Source organism: Ursus americanus, chromosome 17 (genome assembly GCF_024610735.1).
Source record: "Ursus americanus isolate L20-20 chromosome 17, mUrsAme1.1.p, whole genome shotgun sequence".
Taxonomy (NCBI): Eukaryota; Metazoa; Chordata; class Mammalia; order Carnivora; family Ursidae; genus Ursus; species Ursus americanus.
Window position 1 is genome coordinate 30,565,224 of NC_142143.1, and position 12,238 is coordinate 30,577,461.

Consider the following 12,238-nt stretch of genomic DNA (forward strand, 5'->3'; position numbering starts at 1 on the left):
CCCAGAGTCAATCAGAACAATAAAAGATAAAATATTTTATTTTTTCTAGCCTATTTGGTTAATATACTAGAATTGAGGAAGAGAAATACTATACAGAATTCACGAAGGTAGGCTAGCCTACAGTTACGTGTGAGGTCATTTATGATGAGCAAACAATGGATTAGGTAACAATGAGGAAAATTCTGGAAGTTTGAGTTTGTGTGCTTACTAGCAACCACTTTCAACATTTCTGCAAAGCTAGAGAAGGTATCTTCTAATTTAAATTTCTTTAAGAATTATCTATTGTGTAATATACTGTCAACAGGAGGTCAGTTTTAAAGGAATACTACTGATAGCCTGAAAGACTGTGGAAAAGAAATTCTTTTTCCCCCTTACACACTGATAGTTCTTATATTTGCATTCCTGCAATTCTTATTTTAAAAAACATTGGATTAGCAGCAAGAGAGTTGAAAATGGCAGAAGTTGGGAATGACTGCTATTTCTTTTTTAATTCCACATGCATAAAGGTAAATATTGTACAATTTACGGTACTTCACATGCTTAAGCTTTTTAGTAGAATGAAGGAAGATAGGGCGATAATTTGTATTGCTGAGTCAAAATTTACTATTTTCCTACAAAATACTTTACATATTTAAAATCTGAAGTAAAAGCTTATCATATATTTTTGACATATTGAATTTCTCTGAGGACATTAAAATTACAATATAGTTTCAAACATATTGAAACATTATATGATATATCATATTGTTACAGTTAATGTGATTCCAATGTGTTAATTCAAAAAGTTAAATTCAGCTCACTATCAAATTTAGTTTAATAAATCTAATTGATTCCCTATTTGAAATTCATTAACCCAGTTACTGAATTTTCCCATCAACAATCTAGCGGCAAATATTTGATAACATGGAAAAAGGAAAAGAAGTATTATAAACAAATTAGCCAAATATGAATTCAAGTTTATAAGGTAAATGGGAAAAGGATATTAAAGAGATTAGGATTAATGGTTTCATTATCCATTGGTTTCATATCCTTCCATATCCAATCATATCCATTTGGTTTACAAATAAATGTAGAAACCAAATAAATGTAGAAACTTGGAGCTTCATGCTCATGCCTGAATGAAAGACACAATGTGTCTGATTTAAAGTGTTTTATCTCTGCTAGGAAGCCTGAATGGAGTCAACCTCTTTGACCATACGAATTCGATCCACTTTTTTTTTTAATTCAGTTAATCAACTTATTTTATCATTAGTTTCAGATGTAGTGTTCAATAATTTATCAGTTTCATATAATACCCATTACTCATTTGCCTGTCCCCTTATGATTAAACCTAGAGATGATAAATAATAATAGAATTTATATTCCTTGTGTGCAGAGAGTTTTGTCTGTTTCACTGCTGTATCCCCAAGTACCTAGCACTGTGATCGATGGGTGGTAAATTCTCAATAAATAATTAAATGAATAAATAACAACAACAGCAACCACGATACCTTCCTCACATAATTTTTACAATCTGTGAGGGGGGCATTTTATTCTCTCTTCACAGATGAGGAAACTGAAGCACAGAGAGGGTGAGGAATGTATTAACTTTGTAACAATGGACAAATAATGGAACCAGGAGTTCAAGTACTGGTTTATCTAGCCCTGTCCCTCTCTTATAAGATCCACAGATCCACCTTTAAAGGGGGGAAATTGTGAAGACAGGAAAAAAAGGGTGAGAAAAAATAAGAAAAAAACATGGAACATGCGTCAAAAGACAGAACTTCATGGAATATTTATATTGTATGTCATGCACCTCTCTGTCAGACAGACAATGGCCTGCAGCTTTTCCAAGTGTACGCCTATGTGTAAAAGACATAGAATAAAAAAAAAGAAAAAGAAAAAGTAATAGCAGCCCATTAAAATAATCCACATCTGCTTTTGTTGGTATAGGTATGTTTGTATGTATTGGCACAATTGTTTATCTTGGTGACCAAGGGCATAAAGGATATATATTTAATGTAGCATAATGTGTTAATCACTTAAAATTCCACAATAATATAAAGTTTAAGCTCTATTCACTTTCCCTATAAAAACACACTTAACTAACTCCAATAGACTAAAAAAACTATCTAATAAGGATTGATTAATACAGATCTCCACCATTTGAATATGGCTTGTGATTCTTAAAACAAAACAAAACAAAACAAAAAAACTGGCTTTTTCCAGAAAGAGAAATTAAATTGTTCCATCTCTGGATTATGATTAAGAGTATCAGTGGTGTCATATATTTATTCTTAGTGAATCATATGGATTAACTGATAACAAAAAGTAGCATTTTATCAGTGACTTGTGGGATGTTGTACTATTTAATTGTTAGATTATATTGTCAGTCTCTCACTAAAATTAGACAAATTTGCTAAAATTTAGACTTATGACCTTATTTTGTAGTATTTTTTTGTGATTCTCATTTGATCTAGTCATATTTTCCTTAATTAATTAGCAACCTACTGTTGTTGAACACTAACACTAGTATGTTGAATTTTCTATACTGTTTACTTTTTTCTTACAGGGTTCCCAGTGCCGATTCCGACACTGCGAAGAGGCCCTTGGCAGTGACACTGTGTGCTCATTATGGAGAGAGGGAAAATGTTTAGATCCACTTTGCAGATTTAGACACATGGAAATGCAGGTAGAATTACTGACCATCATCACGTTTGTTAAAATCATCTCCCTTCAGTAAAACTGAAATATGTACTCTTACAACACAATAGAGAAAAAAATGATTCTTTCTTCTACTACATAATTTTAGGCATTTTGCATGCTGCTCAACTTAAAGTCTTATAAAAATGGTGGAGTATATTTTAGAAATATCTATTGTATCTTTCTAATAGCAGAGTTTAGAAATACTGAAACTCAGGAAACACACGTGACCCTAAATCGGTAATTGGGATCGTTTTGTCACATTGTGTTGTGTTGTAGCACATTGTATTTATTTTGAATATGGTATCTAATCATTACATTTCCCCCACCTCCTTTGTCTAGCAAAACTGCAGCATTTCATGCTTCTGGGAAACTCAACCTCTTGGTTGTGTGAAGATCAGTTGTATCTTTTATCACAGCAAACCTCGCAATATCAATGGATTATTTTTGCCACCAAGTAGCAGTGAGTATATTTTTTAAGTAACACAGACATACAATATTATAATGTGGTTTTGGAGTAGCAGCATAGAATATACACTAAATAAAGTATGGCAAAATGACTATGGTTTAATAGCCAATGGATGATTTGGGATGATTCTATTAAGAATCATAAGATAAAGCTTAGAATGAGCCATCAAGTAGCTAACAAGATGAAGTGAACAAAGAGCAAGTTACACTTGCTTTGTGCATATCTAAAGTGGACTTTATTCATCTGAACGTGAAACGGCTACTCACCTCACTGGGTAGAAGGAAATTGTGTCTCAGCAAAGCATCGTACAACTGGAGCCAAGCTTAGAGGTCATGCCTCACTGTTGCTCCCTGTGAATGTGCAGAAACTGATCTTATAGGTAAGGAAGAGCCAGGGCATGCTCGGAGCTGCACACTTCAGCTTTTAGAAGAGCAGCTATATATGTGGTTCTTTCTAAGCTTTAATTGTGGAGAAAATGCAACCGCATTGCTGCAAAAGCTGTAGCACAATTCAGTCTCCTAGATGACACTGAGATGCTGCTTTGTGGTGAAGCTCGTCCGAGCTCCTGGGAAGGGGATACAGAGGACGCCATACCCTAAAACAGTGAGTGGCAAGAAACTTGCTTAGGAGGTTGGGACTGTCAGGTTTCCCTGGTGCTGTAGCTATACCACTCTTCTGCTATGGCCTTCATATTTCTCACAATGGAATTATTCTAGAAATGAGCTTACAGGATATCAATCCTTTCGGATCTGAAAAATTGGCTTCAGATGATCCTTTGACAAATGGCAAAAATGAGGTCCCCTTGTTAAGTTCTTCTGGAAAACTCTGACCTCATGGCATTCATCACATATACAATACCTTGATCAATGATTCTCTTCCTCACTAGACTGTAAACATCAATGAGGATGGAGAGCATAACTAGTTTCTTTACCAATGCTCTCCACAGTTTCTAGAGCACAAATGCACAGGAAAATTGGATGAATAGACAGATGGATGCGGGATGGATGGATGACTACTGAAAGTACTGGGGACCCACTAGTGAAAGTGATTGCACCTACTAAATGATCACCTTGGCTTCATTGGTTTACATAGAGTGTAATTTTATTTCACCAGGAACGTTGTACTAAATTCCTTACATCCTGTTAATAGTTTGCTTCCTAATGGTCTATGATAAAATTAACTATCTTTCAAACTAGTTCTTTCAGGAATAGAGGAAAACAGACTGCACCTCTGTGCAAAAGAAGGGTAGAATGTCTGTATAACAATGGCTCCCCATTGTTAGACTACCCTGGGCTAAGTTCTGTAGGGATATATTTTTTTATTACTCTACTTTTTAGACATAGAATCTGGTGGTCAAAAATGACTTCTGGCTTTTCTCGAAGTCTTAATTTCTTCAATAGGTATCAAGGCTGAGCCTCACACTTGGAATAAGCTTTCCTCTCTTTCAATAGGGTCAAGACTAGATCCAAACACTGGGACAGAACCCTACGCACTGTACCTCCATTTTAAGAGGGATAGGTGGGTTTTACAGGTTGCTAATACCTTGCTTCTTCACATCTCCTTTCCTCTATCTATAGGGCACAAGAGGGAGCCCCATACACCCATCACGCCCTCATCATGTCCACTTACCGGATTTGAATTCACCAAGACTAATTTCATTCTGCCCTTTATTTCTATTTATCTCAGTTTGTCTTTGAATGATAAAAACACTCCTGTGTATTTCTCTTTGGTTCTCACACGACTACCACAAAACAGTTCAGACACCAGATGGGAGGCTTTTTTCCCATATCAATGATTTTTTTCCAAGCAATGCTCTGCAATACCACCTGGGTATCCTACAATGCACTTCAAACAGTACCTGGAGTTAGCACAGACCCCATGGGCTAAGGGCTCCAAAAGATTCCCCCTGCCATTACTTCAGATGTCAATCAAAGGTCCCCAGGCTACTCAAACTTCTGTCTAACTCGGTTACAAATTGGAGGTTCCCATGATCTCCCTCCTCAGGTTCTATCATTTGCTAGAATAGCTCACAGAACTCAGGGTGACAGTTACTTACATTTAGCAGTTTATTATATAATGTAGGTTATCATAAAGGATACAGATGAATGGCCAGATGAAGAGGTACATAAAGCAAGGTCTGGAAGGATCCAGAGCACAGGAACTTCTGTTGTAGAGTTGGGGTGTGCTATCCTCCCAGTATGTGGATGTGTTCACCAATTTGGAAGCTCTTCTAATCTCATATTTTAAGAATTTTTATGGAGACATAATTGATTTTTAACTCAATATCTAGCCCCTCTTCCCTTCCTGGAGCATACGGAGGAAGGTGCTGAAATTTCCAAGCTTCTAATCATGGCTTGATTTTTCTGCTGACCACCACCCTTCCTGAAGCTATCAGGACCCCACCCAGAGTCACCTCATTAGAACAAAGGACACTCCTATCACCCAGGCAATTCTGAGATTTGAGTTCTAGGTCAGGAAGTAGGGTCAAAAACCAAATATTAGAACGAAAGGTGCTCTAGTACTCTTATTATTTAGGAAATTACAAGGCTTTTAGGAGCTCTGTGCCAGGAATTGGGGGCAGAGACCAATATATGTATTTTCTATGATTTCACATCAGTGAATACCAGAAACTCCATCTCTCAAGTGAATCACTCTTATTCTTATTTGGTCCCTTTCATCCACCCTTCCCAACCCTCCGTTATCAGCAGGGTTCTTTGTCAAATTCCTCTCCGAACTTTCCCTTCACCTCCACAGCTAACATAAGCATAATTTCCTTCTATGGACCCTACTTTTCCTGCAGCACTCTCCAAATGGTGGCTGTTTTTTCTCCCAGTTCTCAAGTAGCATTTGACCTGGAGGTGAGGTAGAAGGTTCCTTTGGTCCTCATTACCAATTTCAAGTTCTCTTTCTCTTCTCCCTAAAACCATCTATTTTGTATCTAATGCCAACAGATTATATTTAACCCTCAGTTTGCTGGGGTTTTTTCGCCTCTGTTTACATCCATCCAGGTCCCTGCTGATTTTTCAAAAGTCTAAATTCCTGGCTCATTGTCCCTCTAACAGTATTCCTATGTCAATTCTTGGTGGTTTCAGTATATAAATATATGATACGCCCATTATCCTAGCCTCTCAGCTCCTTGAATTCAATTCCTCCACTGATCTTATCCTCCCCATCTCTGTAACTCTTTCTTAGTCATATCCAAGTGCTAATTACCACTCCCCACCCCATGATCTTAATTACATGCATTTCACCCTATGACCTATTTTTCTGTTTCAGTCCTTCTAGAATCCTGATGTAAACAATGCTTCAAATCCATTGAGATCTCCAATTCATTGACTGTACCATTTTTTCACAATCCCTCACCCCTGGATCTAAGTTCTAGGACACCATACTTTTTTTTTTTTTTTTTTTACTCCTATGTACTTAGTGCTCTGTTTTCACTCTCCCTTGTTGTTTTTTCCTCAACTTCTTACATGTGGAATGTTCTAGGAGTTAGTCTTTTGTTCTCTTTTCTTCTCTATCTACTCCCTTGGTAATCTCATATCTCATATCCAATCTTTATTTTGTTCACTGATGAATCCCAAGCACCTAAAGTAGGAACATAATATTACCTTTCACATAGTGGCCAATTCCACCCTTGGAAGTCCTAAGCAGTATGGATTTGTGTTAAGCAGGTTAACTGTTTTCCCTCTGCCCAGATACATTTCTGTGCTCTAGGAGAAAGGATTCAGTTTCCAGACAGTAGGGAATTAACGAGCTTGTTTGAATTATGTATTGAACTACCATATCATCTGTTCATTTTGAAAATATCTCAACCCCTCAGAAAGTATAATTTGATCTTTCGTAGACCTGATCTTTCCTACAGTATTTCCAGGAATGCCTATCTACCAAGATTCACATTAACCCAAACTAGGACCCATAAATCTTCTCACCTGAGACAAAGATTACATTATAAGGTTGTACCTTTATTAAAATCAACCTTTTTATGTTTTGGTAAGTGCATGGAATTGATCAATTCAAGGTGGGATTATGACAATTTTTTGATACCAAAATAAGTATCAATTCACACATAGCATTGTGGAATTTATATATAATTTTGTCCCTTAGGTTAAAATAAGATAAAATTTAGACATTTAAATGTACAACCTATAAGAATTTCTAGGGCTTCTGCTCAAGGAATTGAGACCCATCATGAGTTGGAGCCGTGGCAATGCTATCTAAGTCACCAGCTGTGCTCTTCCAGAATGAGGTGCTTGCCAAAAGCAATTTTTCAATAGTCAATTTGCCATTGCATGTCATCTTTAAGCACTAACTGCAATTATCAAGAGTTCTACATTTTTTGTCTGAGAATATAAAACTGCCAGTTAGTCTTTTTGCAATTTAAACTTTCACCGGCTAGCAAATTAAAAGGGGTTTTGGACTCTTTTGAAAGAGACTTCATTTAAATATTGCTAACCCAGTCATTTAAAAAAGAAGCCTAATCCCTCTGGTTACCATTCCCAAGTTTAAAAGCAAATGACTACTAAACCAAAAGATAATGCTAAGAAAACATAATTCAGTTGCTATTTGGTAGGCATTTCTGACTACATTTCATATTTTCTTTGCAAGCATGATAGGTACGTATTCTTTCTTCCATGGTATACATACATGGGAGGTTAGCGTATTCCAACTCTTCCCCCTAAGAATCTTTCTAAGTTTTCTTAACAACGATTTGTTCAAAACACAGTAGCTCAAACACTGAAGCAAATTCTTACCTCCTTGCCTAATTTCCATGTTATTCTATAATAAATAACTGAACGGAATAATTTGATTCTTATTTTTTCTAAGCAGTGTCTTAAGATACCTTGGACAGCTGACTATCTGGCCAGTTCAAATGAACTTTAGATCAGCTTGCTTTAGAAGGTCTAGCCTAAATGGATATGTGTACATGATCTTTTTATTCTAAGTCTTGGCAAACCATTGCTTAATAAATGGTCCTTAAATATAGTTTAATAAACACTTTGACTTGAATATTGGAGTTGGTAAAATAGACTAATTTTGTGTATGGGGGGAACAATTGTTAATGGTTATAAGAGGGGAGAAAACCTTCTCAACTCAATTCTTTCTCCTTTTGGGGAGAAGGGGATGGGTAGAGTAAATGCCATAACCCACACAGTGGTGATGCCTGGAACAGTTTGTGTTGGGATGGGCAACTCTTCATCCTGACTGGACACTGTGTCTGTTTTCATCTTTGGTCCAAAGTGCTTCTAAAGTACAACAAAATAAAGGCAAGGGCTGAAATATTAGTTCTCGAGGCCTAACATTTGTTAGTTATATTTGGGTCTGAGACCTCCACAGACTTTAGGACTGTATAAACTAAAATTATATGATTTTTTAAAAAAATGAAGTAGGTTTATGAGAAACAAGAAAATCTCATATTCAGTATTTTCAAATAATTTCTTATATTTTGTATTTTCTTGTGGCAGCACCGTGTTGGGGGCTTTGCATGACTCATCACAAAAAACGTGCCGAATAGATACTATTAGCATCCCCATTACAGATGGGGAAGCTGAGGCCTAGAGAAGCTAAATATCTGAGGCAGGGTACTTGCCTCAAACACAATTCTGTCTGACTCTAAGATTCTCTATGGCCTTTCAGGAATACGTCAGTTCTTTTGGTCATTTTAATGGACTCACCCATAAGACTTCCTCATCTGGTGGAGGAAGTTTTGAGAGGCTAATTCTATTACCCTACCCTGCATCCTTCTTTTTGAAGCTATTAAGATCCTTTGCATTTAACAGGAAACTCCCCTTTCCCCCCTTTTATTTATAGTAAACAGTGGACTTCTAGCATTTCTGAGTTATGTGTACTTTGATTAAATAAGATTCCTCTTTCTCTTATGTTCTCCATTTATTTGTGGCCACACAGTGGAACCTCTTCCCTTTAATCATCTGAAGCCGAGAAGCTGAGGTACCCCATCTGGTGTTCACCTTATCCAGAGGTCCTCAGCTCGGACTCCAAATTAGAATTACTGTAGAAGCTTAAAAAAACAACAACAACTAATAGTAACAATAAAAGCAACCAAAAAAGTTCCCAGTCACCACCCAGACCACCAATTAAACTGATGAGTGTTAAGCCCAGCCTTCAGTGTCCTTTTTTTACTGCAACATTTTATTTCAAAAATTTTTAGTAGAAAGTTTGCAAGAATAGTTCAGTGAACACCCATTCATGTGCTCTTAACCAGATGCACAAATAAACATTTTGTCAAATTACTTTTTCTTTTCCCTCTATTGTTGTTACATATATGTAAGTATGGTATGACCTATATGCATATAATGTTCCAATACATACTTATTTCCCCTTTTTGGAACCACTCAAGTGTTAGTTGCAACTGTTTGACACTTCATCCCTAAATACTTCAGCATGTATCTCCTAAATTTAAGGACATCCTTCTGCATAAATACACTACATATGACTATCACATATAAGAGGAAATCTAACAATGATGCGATACTAATGTCTGATATTCAATCCACAGTTCATAATTTTCCAATAATGTTCATTATAGCAGTGCTTCTCAAAACTGAATATTCATAGAAATTACTTGGAGATCCAGTGAAACTGCAGTTTCATTCAGTATGTCCAGGCTGGGACTTAAGTTTCTGCATTTCTAACAAGCTGTCAGGACAATGTATTCCCAGAACTATATGTTGAATAGCATAGCCTTATAGTTGTTTGTTTTGTTTCTTTCAATTCAGGATCCAATTAAGCATCATTTATTGCAATTAGTTGTCATGTCTCTTCAATATCTACATTTCTTTTTTTTTTTCTTCCATGTTGTTGACATTTTAAAGAGTTCAGGCTAGTTGCTTTGCAGAATATCCTTTAAATGGGAATTTGTTTGTTTTCTGCTAATTAGATTTAGATTAAACATTTTTGGCAAGAATACTACAATATATTGTAAAATCTATACAGGTGTTCCTAATGCCCTAATCAAGCTATTGCATGAGGGTGTTCCCAAAGAATTAGTGAAAAGTGAAGAAAAAGAATTGGTGAAGAGCCTTGCTCTGTGAATTATACAAAATAATCACCATTTTTACTCTTTCAAGCAAAGGGAAGTATAGCCCCGATTCCCAGAATATGAATAAAAACAACTTATTTCGTTAAAAATAACTGAATTGTTCAAGCAAAAGATTCTTATAACCTCCATGTTTTGCCTATGCCATTTGTGTTTTAGTTAGGAAGGGATTTCTAGCAGGGAATATTGCATTATGATGACGACATGCATGTCACCTAAGTGAAAAGAACTGAGTTTGTTTTGAAAATTGATTAAGCACAGGGCGCCTGGGTGGCTCAGTCGTTAAGCATCTGCCTTCGCCTCAGGGCATGATCCCAGGATCCTGGGATCGGGCTCCCTGCTCCCCTGGGAAGCCTGCTTCTTCCTCTCCCACTCCCTCTGCTTGTGTTCCCTCTCTCTCTGGCTGTCTCTGTCAAATAAATAAATAAATAAAATCTTTATAAAAAAAAGAAAGAAAGAAAGAAAATTGATTAAGCACAGCCAGTAGTTGTTTATTTTTGAAATGTCCAGGCATGACACAGAAGTCTATGTTATGTACTGAACAAGACTCTCTTGGTTGAAAAGCAGTGATATCCTGTTAACTGTTAAGAAACTTATTCTCTTCCCTGTCCTCACTTTACCAAAAACAAAAACAGAACAGCAGCATTTGCTAACTTCCAGAGAGCACATACTCCTACTGTGAACGAGTTCAAGTTACCGATGTAACATCAGCTGGCTTGCAAAATAACAATTGGTTCTCATTTGCTGATCTGAGCCCACTCCCGCACACCTCTGATTTTAAGAAGACAAACCCACCTCAATTGGATTTAGGAAAACTGGAAATTATTGGCTCACGTAACTGAAGAGATTAAGGACAGAGCTGACCTCCGACCCTGCTGGATCCAGAGTTTCCTTCATCAACCCTTGGCTCTGCACTTCTTACCATTCACGTGTTGGCGTTGTCCCAGAAGCTCACATCTGGATCCTGGAGGCAGAATAAGCAAGGATGGAGAAGCCTGAGTCAGACTGGGTTAAAATCTCAATTTGCCACATACTTCCCAATAACCTTGGGCAACATAATACCTCTGTGGCCCAGTTTCTTCATCTGCATAATAGAGACAGTAATAATACCTATGTCATAGGGTTGGTTTGGATATTTAATGAGTTAATATCTAACAGTTTAGATATTTGGCAGAATACCTGGCAAAGAGTAAGCACTCAGTATTCTCATCATTATCATCATCATTTTAAATTAACCTCCAAAGAAATAAATCTTTTTCAAGCTAAAGCCTTAACATTGACTCTCATCTAATGATGTAGGAAACATGTTCATTCCTAGGAATGGTTCAGGCCAAGGGAATAGCTAATCCTTAGGCCTAGGATGTCATCATCACTCAAATTAAATAGATTGAAGATGTGGAAAAGTTTCCTGAAGGAAAACTAATGTTCTTTGCCTAAAATGAGGGAAGAAATGACTTTGGGGCAAACAAAAACACTGATGTTACTACATAATATTTTAAAAAATAAATCTTTTCCCAAAGAGTTAGATGAAATATATCTCATCACACCAAATTGATCTTAATGTCATGAAACTATGCTTTGGGTAGAAGAATCAAGGTGACCAAAATGATCAATTTGTGTAAATTCATAGAAATACATTATAGTACTTTCTTGAAATGCAAATCCCATGGGAAAGTTATTGTAAAATAACAAATGCATAATAATATGTATCAAAACTCTGAGCACACAATTGTTTTTACCATTATAGAGAGGGTAAATTTAACTGTCTAAATGAAGTTTTTTTGCATTACTTGACTACCAAGTAATTCACCTGAATTATTTATTCCATATTTTAACTGGGTAGCTTCTGGTCACTAAATGTGCTGTTTCTCCTATACTGTAACTTTTTCCTTCTGATGTATATTTTAAATCCCTGAATGGAAAGGTTTAATGAACATTGGTCGTTATTTTGGGGGAGGGGGGTTGGTCTTTATTTTTGATGAATTATTCCTTAAAACATTTTTTATTAAACTCATCATAAATTTAAATAG

General features: G+C 36.3%; 1 protein-coding gene across 2 annotated transcripts in view; it reads left to right on the forward strand.

Moving 5' to 3' along the window:
• The first annotated feature begins 452 nt into the window (after positions 1–452).
• The window catches only part of ZC3H11D (zinc finger CCCH-type containing 11D), a 34,284-nt gene continuing 22,498 nt past the window's right edge, over positions 453–12,238 (forward strand). Inside the window, exons 1-3 of one of the 2 annotated variants that reach the window (XM_045779463.1) lie at positions 453–506; positions 2,552–2,671; positions 3,025–3,145. In XM_045779463.1, coding sequence (XP_045635419.1) covers positions 453–506; positions 2,552–2,671; positions 3,025–3,145 — 295 coding nt within the window. Of the gene's footprint in view, positions 507–2,551; positions 2,672–3,024; positions 3,146–12,238 lie in introns of those variants that run through there. The other variant, XM_087869107.1, reaches the window with a different exon arrangement.